General features: G+C 38.4%; 1 protein-coding gene across 2 annotated transcripts in view; it reads right to left on the minus strand.

Annotated features, from left to right (window-relative positions):
- ZSWIM6 (zinc finger SWIM-type containing 6) overlaps positions 1-13,930 on the minus strand; it is a 211,228-nt gene that overhangs the window by 77,272 nt on the left and 120,026 nt on the right. For both annotated transcript variants that reach the window (XM_043488889.1, XM_043488890.1), the window contains exon 2: positions 5,243-5,599. In XM_043488889.1, the coding sequence (XP_043344824.1) occupies positions 5,243-5,599 (357 nt within the window). The remainder of the gene's footprint in view (positions 1-5,242; positions 5,600-13,930) is intronic.

Below are 13,930 nucleotides of genomic sequence, written 5' to 3' on the forward strand. Positions count from 1 at the left end.
AGTGGACATCCTTGTCTTATTCCTGAATTTAGAGGAAAGGCTTTCAGCTTTTCACCACTGAGTATGATTTTTAACTGATGGGTTTGTCATAAATGACCTTTATTACATAATAAAGGACACTGTTACTTTTTGTTTAACTAATTTTGAGTGTCCATTACTTCTTAAATAATGTCCTTAGGGAAGCTGCCAAAAGATACAGGTCATAGTTCTAGCCCTGATGGAGCTTAAAATCAAGTAAAAATAAGCTGCACAACAAACATGGGATGGCTGAATAGATTCACTTGTTTGGTAATATCTGGGAGAGACTGAATGGATTGATATATACAACAGCTGGACATGGAAGTATTTGAAGGCTAAATTAAGCAAGACAGGCAGGCATGAATGGAATTTATACTGCTAGTTGTATACGAAACCATGCTGAAACAAAACGAAATGTCTGATGGAAGAACAACACACAAATGCACACTTGGGTAGAAGAGGCACATTGGTCCTTCTGTGTGTGTCTATATAAAAATACTACCACCAGTCACAGAAGCAGGGGTGGAAAAGATCTTATATGTCATGTGTCATCCCTCACCTGACATGTGAATAGAACTGACTCAAACAACTGAATTTGAATTGCACAGGTCCAATTATTCAGGATTTTTTTTCAACAGTATTAATAAATACTAAGTACTACATGATCCCCAGTTGAATCCACAGATGTAGAACTGCAGATACAGAAGAACTGTGGGTACAAGGAAACACGGGTACAGAGGAACTGCAGGCACCCAGGACTAACTATGTAAGTTACACGTGGATTTTCCACTGCACAGATGGCTGATGTCCCTAACACCCAGATTGTTCAAAGGTCAACTGCACATCCCTTCAACATTTGGCTGACTGAGATGGTATCTCTCGACAGTCAACAGTGAAATGAGGGATGAATCTAGTATACTTTGGGGACTGAGTCAAGCACTGGGGGTAAAAGGGCCACAGAAATGACGTCCTTTCCCTCTGTTCCAAGAAGAGACCAATGCCACAGGTGACGCTCAATCTGTCCCTTTTTGTTGTAGTCTGCCTAGTATAGGCTATCACGTAGGGAGGTCACCAAAAGGAACAGCAAAAGAGAAAAAAGTAGAAAAGGAAATATATGCCAGAGAGTCAGAGGACAGCAAGCTGACCTCCAACTCTATTATCATCCAACCCCCAATGGGTTTTTTTTCTCTTCTTTTTAACTATGACTACTTATGGGTACCCCAACATGAGGTAAACTCTTATCTTTTCTTTAATATTTTACATATGTAAGTATGACTAACATTTTTCCAATGCTGCTAGTGAAGATTATGAGCATTTTAAAGATGAGAGAAATGAGTCTTACCCAGGGTCATACAGGTAATACACAGCAGAGATAATAATGTACTCTAGGTCTCCAGGTTTCAATGTCCTGTCCAGATACCACAATTCACTAATTTATAATACATTAATAAGAAACATAAGAGACCAAAAACGGCTGGGATGAATTAACCAAGAGAGTAGGTTAGCGTTTAGAAATCAATAAATTTCTAAACAGTAAGAAAAAACAATAGTTTTTCTTTTTTTGGAGAATATGGAAGCTAGAAAGTTTTATTATAATACAAAACCACGGTAAACAATTTTGCTTATCAATGCAAAACTACAACGGGCAATCGCCCTGGAGGGCCATTAACATCAATTAACTACCTTACAGCCACTTTTTAGTACACAATAATTGATTTAATCTAATCAAAATTATGTGGAAAATTTTATGAAACTAAAATGAAATGTAAAAAACTGACAAGGACTGAACAATTGTGATAACTAAGTCTGTATTTCAAGTACTTTTACTCAATCTGTGATCCTGAATAAGTCACTAACCCATTCTCCTTGGTTTCTTCATCTACAAACTATTACAATTATAAATTTGCAATATGTAGCTTACAAGAAAATTATCAGGAACAATATGCCTAGAATAGACTTCAGAAAGCTTTTAATTCCTTAGCATAAAGTTCTTTAAAAAATATTTCAAAATAGTTAAGTAAAGCAACTAACAGAATTTTAAGAAGCTTTAGGACAAGTTCATAAGGAAAAGGAAAAACCTACTGTTAGCAGCATAGTTTGCATTTACTTAAAAATTATATTATGGCTTTCTTTTTAAAAGGATTTAGATAAGATAAACCTCATTCTCTTTAAGATACCTACTAACAAAATCTAATCTAAATCCTATCCTAACTCTATTTATCTAGTTAGGTAAAAGTGATGCCTTTCCTTACAGAAAAATGAACTCTTTCCAATACTCATGTTCAACGTTTTTCTCAAAGAAAAAAATACATTCTCAAAAGTATGCAAGAAAATACTGTTTAAAAAATGACTTAGAGGATGCTTAATGTACAGATGTCTGGAGGCAGGTGGGACCATGTAGTCAAATAACTGCAAAACATTTTAAATCCCACCCCTTACTAAGTCATCAATCTAACAGTTAAAATAAGACCCTCCAGGGAGCAGATTTCCCATTTCATCACTTAAGGTCACGGCCTGCTTTCTAACTCTCTTCTTTTTTGCCACTTGTCACACTAGAATGGAAAGCAGGAAGGCAGCTTGTGTAATTGGCCCATTTCCAGGCTAGGAGCAAATCTGATGATAAATTAAGTGGAGAAAGCTGGCAGGAGAAACTGCTCAAGTTCACTGCTCTCGTGGAGCTGTTCTCATACAACAGTTATCCGAAAATCACATTCAGTTTAAAGCTAAGCTGCATTCTGTCCTTGATATTTCCTTAGTTTTTTTCTTCTAATTTTAGAAAGTCTGAAAGAAATATAATGTCATGTGAATACTTTCTTACATCCAACCTTAGATTGTTTCATTAGTCCCACTATTTTGACGCAGAAATAGATTTTAAAAGCTTTTAGATAAGGAATTCTGGGGGCTGCTATCCTTTAAAACAAGGAAGACAAATGCAGAACCAACAACTGACTTGGTATGGACCTCTAGTTAAACTAAAACTCTGAGAACTAAATGACCAAGTGGATTATATGAATTTTAAAGAAAGGAAAAAAAGGGAGTACATAAAAGTTTGAAGAAATGGTATATGCTATTCTTCTGCCTTCAGTGAATGTTGAAATAAGAAGCCACAAATAGGCTCCTAAGAAATCTCTGAGATGACTGTTAGCTGGCCTCAATTTTCACACAGTAACACAACTGAGACAGACGGTATGACAGAGCAGAAGCCTACTTAAACTTAGAGAGTCCTTGAGAGCATGTGCTTTTGGTGGGTCCCGGGTACTTCTGTGGCAGAGTTGTTTACCATCCTGTTACTCAACACTGGCAGACTCTACCAAGTAAAATGCTTTATACACCTTGTAACAGCTACTTTAATAAAGCTGAGACTGATATGGAGAGCGCTAGAAGAAATATGGTTATGTGGATTTTCTGCTGACATAAAAGACATTTTAAAAGTATCATAAGACACCAGGAGACTTATAAAAGAATGTTCATAGCTTTATTCAAAACAAGGTTCATCAACAGTGAAATGGACAAATAAATCATGGTGTCCTCATACCCAGAATATTCTCTAGAGAGCTAGTTTCCAATAAGGTAGCTACTAATCATGTGGCTACTGAACACCTGCAATGTGGCTAGAGTTTGATGTGAGATGTGCTTGTGGTTAAGTGTAAAACAGATTTTCAAAGAAGAATGTGAATAAGAAGGGAAATATATAAATATTTTTGTTGAATTTATGAATGTTAGAATAATATGAATATGCTGAATTGACTTTTTAGGTATATTGAGATTAATATTATTAAAATCAATTTTACTTGTTTCTTTTTAAATATTTAAAATTATACATGTGGTTCACACTGCACTTCTATTGGTATTTCTAGTGCTGCTTAAGAGCAGTGAAAATGAATGAACTAAATGGTACATGAAACAATGTAAATAAATCTCATAAACATGAGATGATGTTTATGATTATTCAAATCATTCATGATTTTGAATGAAAGAAGTCAGACAGGGGCTTCCCTCGTGGCTCAATGGTAAAGAATATGCCAATGCAGGGAATATGGGTTCGATCCTCTGATCTGGGAAGATCCCACATGCTGCAGAGCAACTAAGCCCATGTGCCGCAACTACTGAGCCTGTGCTCTGGAGCCCGGGATCCACACCTACTGAGTCCTAGAGCCTGTGCTCCACGAGAGAGGACACTGCAGTGAGAAGCCGGCATGCAGCAACGCACAGCCAAAAATTAACAAGTACGTAATCCTCCCCCCAAAAAAGAAGTCAGATACCTAAAGCTTAAAATCAGGTAAGACTAAACCAGTGTTTAGTGATATTAACGTTAAAACACAAAGCACCAAGGAAGTGATTACCGTAAAAAAAATCAGGCAATGGTCACCATGAGGAACAGAAAGGAGCTGGTGACTGAAAGTAAGGGGGCACATGTGGAACCCTCTCAAGTGCCAAATGTGGTCTATTTCGTGGCCTGGGTGTTGGTTCGCTTTGTTAATATGCACATATATATTTTATGCACTTTTCTGTGTTACATCTCACAATTTTAAAAGTTTTTAGGAAATGAGCTCAACATTTCCTTAAACATTTACACTTTCTATGTCAAGGAAGAACTTTTCTAAAATGATAGGACTGAGTGAACTGGTCTCGTATCTCAACTATATGTAGACAGCTGATATACATGCTAACAAATAAGTGAGATAAGTTCAGTGTATAAAAGACTTAAACTCTTTTTGAGATTTCTTATACAGAATAATAGTCATATCCTAAACTCTCTCTAAACAAATGTTAGTATTTTTCTAAGATAAATTATTTCTTAACATGCAGTATCATATCAGAAACTTAATGCCTTGGAAAATACACTGTTTTAAGAAAATGAAAAAAATTCTAAATATGTGCAAGTCAGTTTACTGACAACAGCTGACAAGGGTGAATTTGTGTTTACCATAGCCAATATCTAGTATTTGATAAAACTGTATTAATACAAAACATAAATGTTTAAGAGCCAAGCTTTAACAAATAAGAGATCTTTCTGAGCATAAAAGGCTTGGTATCTCAGAGAATATATAGAACACTTCAGAAGAAATGTTTTAAGATGCAAAACCGAATTTAAACCCTCAGCTACCTAAGGGCAATGCTGATGATCTAATTCATATTTAGTTTACTTGTATATAGAAGAATTAAACTTATAAATGAACAATAATCCCAAGAAGCAAGCTATAGAATGACTGTCTATACTCACCATGTACTTGGTTGATTTCTGAATTCTGGGAAAGAATTTCATCTGCTAATTTTTGAGCAGTTGGCAAAACTTCTGTGTGGTGCACTGTGATCAAATACTGTACAAACTTTTGTAGTTGGTCTCTATTCATTTGAAAGAGAGTCTCTGAAATGGGAAGATGCAATTTGACCTGATCTGGCTTGCGGATGCGGTATAAAGACAGTGCCACAACATGTGCACAATAAAATATGTCCTTGTTTCCACAGCTGCAGGTCACTGAGGTAATCTTGCAACGATCAAAGCTGATGGCCACGTTGCAAACAGTTTCTGGCTCCGATTGTATTGCAGGTTCTGTCACTGTGCCACTCAAGTGGAAACCTATGTGAAAGAAAGGGAGGAGAGAGTTCAGCTTCTGCATTCAGATGCTACAAAATATTTTAATTCTTTGAAATGCGTAGTACTTGACAGCAGTAAGAAAAACATATGACAGATTTTATTTTCAAGTAAAAACATTCAGGTCACTCAAACCTCCCTCCCCTAGCACCTTACAAGTTTAAAAAAAAAAGAAGCTATTTAACAGACATGCTGAAGTATTTTACCCAGCCATATGAAAACACTTACTGCAGTATACCACCATCACACCTATATATCTGTATATACATATACCACTTCAAAACTATACCTAAATCACAGCTCTAATAAGCCATCATTACACTATTTTAAATCTGTGGTATAGTGGCTCAGACGGTAAAGAATCTGCCTGCAATGCAAGAAGATTCCAGATCTCTGGAGAAGAGGACAGCTACCCACTCCAGTATTTTTGCCTGGGAAATCCTATGGACAGAGGAGCCTGGAGGGCTACAGTCCATGGGGTCGTAAAGAGTCAGCCACGACTGAGTGACTAACACTTTCACTTTCATACTTGACCAAAATCAAGTAGTTTTCTCCCCCACCATCCCACCTTTTTTTAAACAATTTTTTAAAACAGAGTATAGGTCAGCTCAGCTTTCTTCTCAACAAACTCTTCCCCTTCCTTCCACCTTTATTCCAGGCAGTCCCAATACAGCAATGTCTCTGAGGAAAGGCAAAGCCCACTAAAACCTGAAACCAACACCATAGCTGAAGTAGCTCACAATGATGATTTTCTTTCCTATCATAGAGCAAGTGAAAGTGAAAGTCGCTCAGTTGTGTCCAATTCTTTGGGACCCCATGGACTATAGAGTCCATGGAATTCTCCAGCCAAGAATACTGGAGTGGGTAGCCTTTCCCTTCTCCAGGAGATCTTCCCAACCTAGGGATCGAACCTAGGTCTCCCGCATTGCAGGCAGATTCTTTACCAACTGAGCAATCAGGGAAGCCCATCACACAGAGTAAAGCTGGTACAAACATGCTCACTTGCACATATAGGTGGCACAAAATCACGAAGTGGCAAGGGACCTTAGAGGCTGGATAACACTTAGAACCACACAGGAATTCTCCACAACCTCATGACCAATGGCTTCAGACCACTGATTTGAAGGATCCAGCAATGAGACACTCAAGCCACGCAAGCAGCAGTTCCTCATGGATAGCTTCAGCTACAGCTCACAGCCACCTGGAAACTGTCTCCCACTGCCACTGCCCCCGTCAGTTAGTCCTGTCCTCTTTGGTGAGGGCATAAACTGCACTCACTCCTTTTCCCTAAATATGGAGAGTTATCCTGAATTCTTTTTGGCACACCATGCAGTTCCATCTACCCCCTCTGAAAGTCACATGGAGACGACAGTGATAAACTTTAAGGGGAATCCCTTTAAAAACCTTCAGGACACACATTTACCTCAGGATTAAGTACCTGACAGAAACTTGAATGTTACAAATGTAATGAAGCTTCTCTCAGCCTTCCACTATCTATGCTACTTGAATTAAACTTATCTAGTGACTTAGCAGCAGCAGGCCACTATTTCTTCATTCTCTCCCAGTGGGAACTCTGGGAGGGGGGATGCACTTGGAGCTGCAGAGATGTGACAGGGGAATGACAGTCAGATGATGCCTAGAGTTCACATGTGGGGCATCTGAACCCTGCTTATTATCACCTTCAAGGGAGGGCCTCCTTTAGGCCAGGGAGTTGGGAAAAACATTATTCAACTTACAAGAAATCTTTCAGAGTAGTATAACTTTATCTTGATAATTCATATTCAGCAACACAGTGGAAGGAGAAAAGTGCTGTAATTTTTTAACCAAATTATCAATTTAAAAGGTGCATTTCCAAAAATCAAATCACTATCATTGCTTTGTAATAAAGAGATCTGATAACTGTAATATGGTAATGTTTGGTTTGCCCATCCCTATTCCCAAATGGATATTCCAGTTTCCTGTTATAATCTTTTGGTCAAGAAGTTTTTGTGGGGGCTTCCCTCGTGGCTCAGAGGTAAAGAATCCGCCTGCCAATGCGGGAGACAAGGGTTTGATCCCTGATCTGCGAAGATTCCATATACCTCGAAGAAAGCCCGAGAGCCACAACTACTGAGCCCATTCTCTAGAGCCTGGGAGCCATAACTACTAAGCCCACATGCCTAGTCTGTGCTCTGCAATGAGAAGACTGGGCACCATAAGGAAGAGCAGGCCCTGCTTGCCACAACCAGAGAAAGCCCGTGCAAAACAAAGGCCCTGCACAGGCAAAAAAAGATTTAAGTTTTTTTGAAAACCACAAGTAAAGATACATAGCATATGTGATCATATTTTTTAAAAATTTTCAATGCATTTTCCCATGAGAAAAAATAATCACAAAAAAGTAAACATCAAGGAACATTTCAGAAATAATAATAAGAGCAGTATGCCTTTTTATATATCAGTGCACTAAGAACTTACAATAATTAGAAGATCATGCATGGCACAGGCGTAGATTAAGACAAAATAGAAAAAAAAAAAAAAACACACAACGGATTATAACAGAATCTAGAAAGTTTCCAAGTATATTCTGTATATTTAGTGCAAAGGATCTGTTTTCCACCTATCACATATATATGTGTACAAAAGAAACTAGTTGTCACTACAGAAAGATAGTTTTCATAAACTAACCATTTATAAATTCAATCTCTCTCAGTCTCAGTTCAGTTCCGTCGCTCAGTCGTGTCCGACTCTTTGAGACCCCATGAATCGCAGCACACCAGGCCTCCCTGTTCATCACCAACTCCAGGAGTTTACTCAGACTCATGTGCGTCAAGTCGGTGATGCCATCCAGCCATCTTATCCTCTGTCGTCCCCTTCTCCTCCTGCCCTCAATCCCTCCCAGCATCAGGGTCTTTTCCAATGAGTCAACTCTTCCCATCAGGTGGCCAAAGTATTGGAGTTTCAGCTTCACCATCAGTCCTTCCAATGAACTGGACTGACTTCCTTTAGGATAGACTGGTTGGATCTCCTTGCAGTCCAATGGACTCTCAAGAGTCTTCTCCAACACCATAGTTCAAAAGCATCCATTTTTCAGCACTCAGCTTTCTTCACAGTCCAAATCTCACATCCATACATGACCACTGGAAAAACCATAGCCTTGACTAGATGGACCTTTGTTGGCAAAGTAATGTCTCTGCTTTTTAATATGCTATCTAGGCTGGTCATCCCTTTCCTTCCAAGGAGTAAGCGTCTTTTAATTTCATGGCTGCAATCACCACCTGCAGTGATTTTGGAGCCCAGAAAAATAAAGTCTGACACTGTTTCCACTGTCTCTCCATCTATTTCCCATGAGGTGATGGGACCAGATGCCTTGATCTTAGTTTTCTGAATGTTGAGATTTAAGCCAACTTTTTCATTCTCCTCTTTCAACTTTCATCAAGAGGCTTTTTACTTCCTCTTCACTTTTTGCCATAAGGGCGGTGTCATCTGCATATCTGAGGTTACTGATATTTCTCCCAGCAATCTTGATTCCAGCTTGTGCTTCTTCCAGCCCAGCATTTCTCATGATGTACTCTGCATATAAGTTAAATAAGCAGGGTGACAATATACAGCCTTGACGTACTCCTTTTCCTATTTGGAACCAGTCTCTCGGTTTAACACTCCTTTATTTCTCCTTATCCACCAAGTCAACACTTTAGTCTCTCTGCAAAAGTGATACTGAAGAACTTCTATCAAAGCCAAGACAACTGAGGATCCAAAAGAGTTATACAGTCTTCAAGGCTATAGTTTGACAGGTGCTTCAGAACAGATTAACTATCAAAGAAGAAGCCCTTAGCAAAACTGATGAAGCTCTCAAATAGTTTGCAAAACCAACTTTTTTTTTTACTCATGTAGTTGTGTAAGTCAGAAGTACAACAAACCCTGATATTGTACAATTGCGCTAGGAGAAAAACCCCACATATTATCCAATTTCATTATGTCAAATATTTACTACTCTCATAAAATACTTTAAAAAGCAAACTATAAGATATTGCGACCTCCAAAAGAATTCAAGAGATGTGTGAGGACACAAACACATTCGTGTCTTATAAAGTACACTTCAGTAATGTAGTATCATCAGGATTAAGGTGTTTCATGAATGTTCACTTTCTAAGTAGTAATTCTAGATTATCTTTCAAGTACCCAAACTCCTTTTCAAAATTCTAGCCACTTTTTTAGAAGTATTTCTACATGGCATAGGTTTTACCTTGCCACCCTCATCAGCCGACCACTTAGAGCATTACCAGTGAAGGGGACAGCACTCCCTGCACAGACAGCTGCAGGTGGCAGGATTTTTTAAGTGAGCTCTAATTTTTTCTCTACTATCGGCTATCACAACGACTCCTCTCTCCTACAGCTATTCTTTTCCATAGAAAATTCATTCCCCTCAGGTCAGCTGCACCTCTAATTTGACTTGCTTTGTGGCAATTATTTAATACTCAGAGGCCTACTTGGGGTTTCCCCTCCTCTCTTTGAGGCTGGGATGGATACAAGAAAATTACAGAGGGGCAGTAGGTATAATACTGAGCCAATATGTAGGAGGTTCCATCAAGCCTTACTTCAGGGTTGTGCAGTCATGTATTCTGGCCTCACCGATTTGAGAAAACTGGGAATTCTACCAACTCACTTTCTCCATGTCCTAAATCATACCAGAGCACCCACAAGAGAAGCAAGGAGAATATTCCTCCTTCAAAGATCCCTAGAGATGTCCCTATAAGACATTCTCCCCCACTCCCTACACCCCACCCCACCCCACAATGGTCTTATGCCTTAGGTACTGGGTGACTTGAAACAAAGCATGTTCTTGAGAAAGGATTTTGCCTTTCTGGAATTCTGACAATCCCAGATAACAAGCTGCCTCAGGACTGTAGATGCAAAAATCTTCTACTGGGACAGTCAGCTGTTCTATATGACAGAACTGAGGATACAAGGGGGTAATCCTGTGCTCTATGGTAAACCACGGATAATTAACTTTTATTTTCAAATAACTAAAACTGAAGAAATTATGCAAATCTTTTAAAATAAATATATTTGACTTTATAAAATATAATCTGTCAAAGACAGTTAATCCCATTAACAGCAAACCTCACAGTCAAACCACTGTCTGGTCATTATGCCACCACAGAGCCCAATATAACTTTAGTATTCACATCCTCAATCTGCAGGAACCAAAGAAAAAGCATAAACCAAAGCATAGTGCTGTGTGTGCACGTGCATGAAGCTGCTTCACTCATATCCGACTCTCTGTGACCCCCAAGGACTGTAGCCCACCAAGCTCTTCTGTCCATGGGATTCACCAGGCAAGAATATTGGAGTTGCTTGCTATGGCCTCCTTCAGGGAATCTTCCTGACCCAGGGATCAAACCTACACGTCTTATGTCTCCTGCATTGGCAGGTGGGTTCTTTACCGCTACCTCTACCTGGGAAGCCCACAGTGATGTACAGGCCTTGGTAAAACACTGATTTGGATCAGGTTCTATCCACTTAAAAGCTGTGTGATCTGCACCGAGGAAACCAGATCTGAAAGAAACACGTGCACCCCAATGTTCATCACAGCACTGTTTATAATAGCCAGGACACGGAAGCAACCTAGATGCCCATCAGCAGACAAATGGATAAGAAAGCTGTGGTACATATACACAATGGAATATTACTCAGCCATTAAAAAGAATACATTTGAATCAGTTCTAATGAGATGGATGAAACTGGAGCCCATTATACAGAGTGAAGTAAGCCAAAAAGATAAACACCAATACAGTATACTAATGCATATATATGGAATTTAGAAAGATGGTAACGATAACTCTATATGCAAGACAGAAAAAGAGACACAGATGTATAGAACAGACTTTTGGACTCTATGGGATGATCTGAGAGAACAGCATCGAAACATGTATATTATCAAGTGTGAAACAGATTGCCAATCTGTTGGATGGATGAGAGAAGTGCTCAGGGCTGGTGCACTGGGATGACCCAGAGGGATGGGATGGGGAGGGCGGTGGGAGGGGGGTTCAGGATGGGGAACACATGTAAATCCATGGCTGATTCATGTCAATGCATGGCAAAAACCACTACAATATTGTAAAGTAATTAGCCTCCAACTAATAAAAATAAATGAAAAAAACAAACAAACAAAAAAGTTGTGTGATCTGAGCATGCTGTTTAACCTTTCTGAGACTTGCTCTATTTTGAGCAAAATGTGGCTAGAAATACCTCCTAGGGTTGTTTGGGGGATTAAAATGAAATAACATATGTAAAGCACCTGGCACATAGTAAAAGTGCTCATTAAATTTTATTTCCCTTTCCTTCTCCTCCCAGCTGGAGAAAAAAGGGGAGGGGTGCTGGATACATTCCCTTCATCCATAACACTTTTTCCCTCCACAGCTACAGGAATCTTCGGGGAAGGTGGAGTCTCACTCTTGAAGTAGCTTGGAAAATAAGCATGAAAGAGTATTACTTTCATACACAGAGAACTAGAGAATTTCAGGGGAGAGACTTCTTTCAAGTAACCATAGATACTTCAAAAATATTATAATGCAATGATTCTTAAAACACAGTCCAGGGATACCCACAAGTACCCGAGAGGCTTTCAGGGGAGTGCACAACACCAAAACTTCTTCATTTTTGCACTTGACCTTACTGTAGGTCAATGGTTTATAAAACTACATAAAAATCCTTAAGGGGCAAATTTCTCACATATGAACACACGAACTGTCTGCATTAATTTCACATTAATGAGCATTAATATTTCTAGAAAGTAACTACTAAACTCTTCATTGATACTCTAAAAGTATCTTTCCCTGAAAGTTGATCTTCTGTATCTAAGTCAATATTTTAGTTGCATTTTAAAGGGGATAAGGAGAGACCCCTGATATCACAGACTGGAGAGACAACTGTTTTAAAATACAAAAAGAATTTCTGAAGGTTGCCCATTTTGTGCCTAAATGTGTATGTGCTCAGTTAACTGAAAAATGGTTACAAACTGAAAGCATTAGAAAATATCTAAGCTAAAATAAACTGGTAGACATGAAATAAATATATACTAAAAACTGCTGCTCTCAGGGCACATTCTTTTCAGAAAAATATGCACTCTGTGCATGAGGTGCTCAAGTAACAAATCTTTGTTGAAAAAGAATTTAACAGAAGCACTGGTGTAGTACTTATACAAATACATCTTTCACCCTTTTCCTAAATAAAAAGAACCCCTGGGGAAATTAAAGGCAGAAACCAAAGCAAGTTAATGTTATGGCTGAAAGGATGGCAAGGGTTGTATGAGGTTTCTTTTAAGTTTTTAAAGCTAAATCTAAAAATGCAAGTGTTAACATTTAACACTCACATAACAAAGTATTCATTGGTTAACTAAAACCCAGTGCACTGGCTAAATGTATAGTAAATAATACCTGATTATGTGTCCCTGGTAAAATATACGAGTTAATCATTGCCCCCACAAAACCCCACTTTACTTTTCCTAACTCTGAAAACTACTGTATACAATCCAACAAGCCATGCTGCAATTATCAATTTTAGAAACAAAAAGTTTCAATTCACATGAAGCATAATTTCCAGATCACAATTCAGACACATTAAGGGCCCAAAACCAACTTGTCTAAAATATGATATCCTTTCTTTAACTACATAATTTTCTCAAAGGGAAATCCTAAATTAAAGAGACTGCATCCTGTGAGCTGGCTAATTAAATCCTCTAGCCTTAATTTCTAATACTAAAGCTTAAACAGCTTATGGAAAGACATTAGGAGATTTTGCTGGCAATTGCTAATGAAGTGATTTCCGTCTTTCAGAAAAAAAAATATTTTTTAAAGGAGAAGCTTTATTTTGAAGTCCATCTTAAAAATGCCTATTTGGAATAGAATCACTCCTACACTTCATTAATATTTGAGAGAAAGACAATGGCAAATTAATGCAAAGACCAGACTGTAAACCATAGCACACCATATAAACAACATAAAAATTTATGGAGCATGCAGTAGATGGGCCCAATCAAGAGTTCCCAGAGGCATTCCGCTCAATATTGGTTTTGTTTTCTCGTTAACGTAGAGTCTTGCAACACTTCATATAAGGATCCATATGATCAGAATAACTGTGTTAGATATGAATGGCATTACACAGTTATTTAATATTTTTCCTGAAAAAAGACACTATCCACTAATTTAGCCATCTGTAATGAGCACTCCGTGTCACCCCCGATCTTGAAGTACACAAAGGCCCCACATTACCATCAAGTGATTTTTCACAATGTATTTCTGTATTTTAACATGCATACTTGAAGGAAACAACCACCGC

Source organism: Cervus canadensis, chromosome 16, assembly GCF_019320065.1.
Source record: "Cervus canadensis isolate Bull #8, Minnesota chromosome 16, ASM1932006v1, whole genome shotgun sequence".
In the NCBI taxonomy this organism is placed as follows: domain Eukaryota; kingdom Metazoa; phylum Chordata; class Mammalia; order Artiodactyla; family Cervidae; genus Cervus; species Cervus canadensis.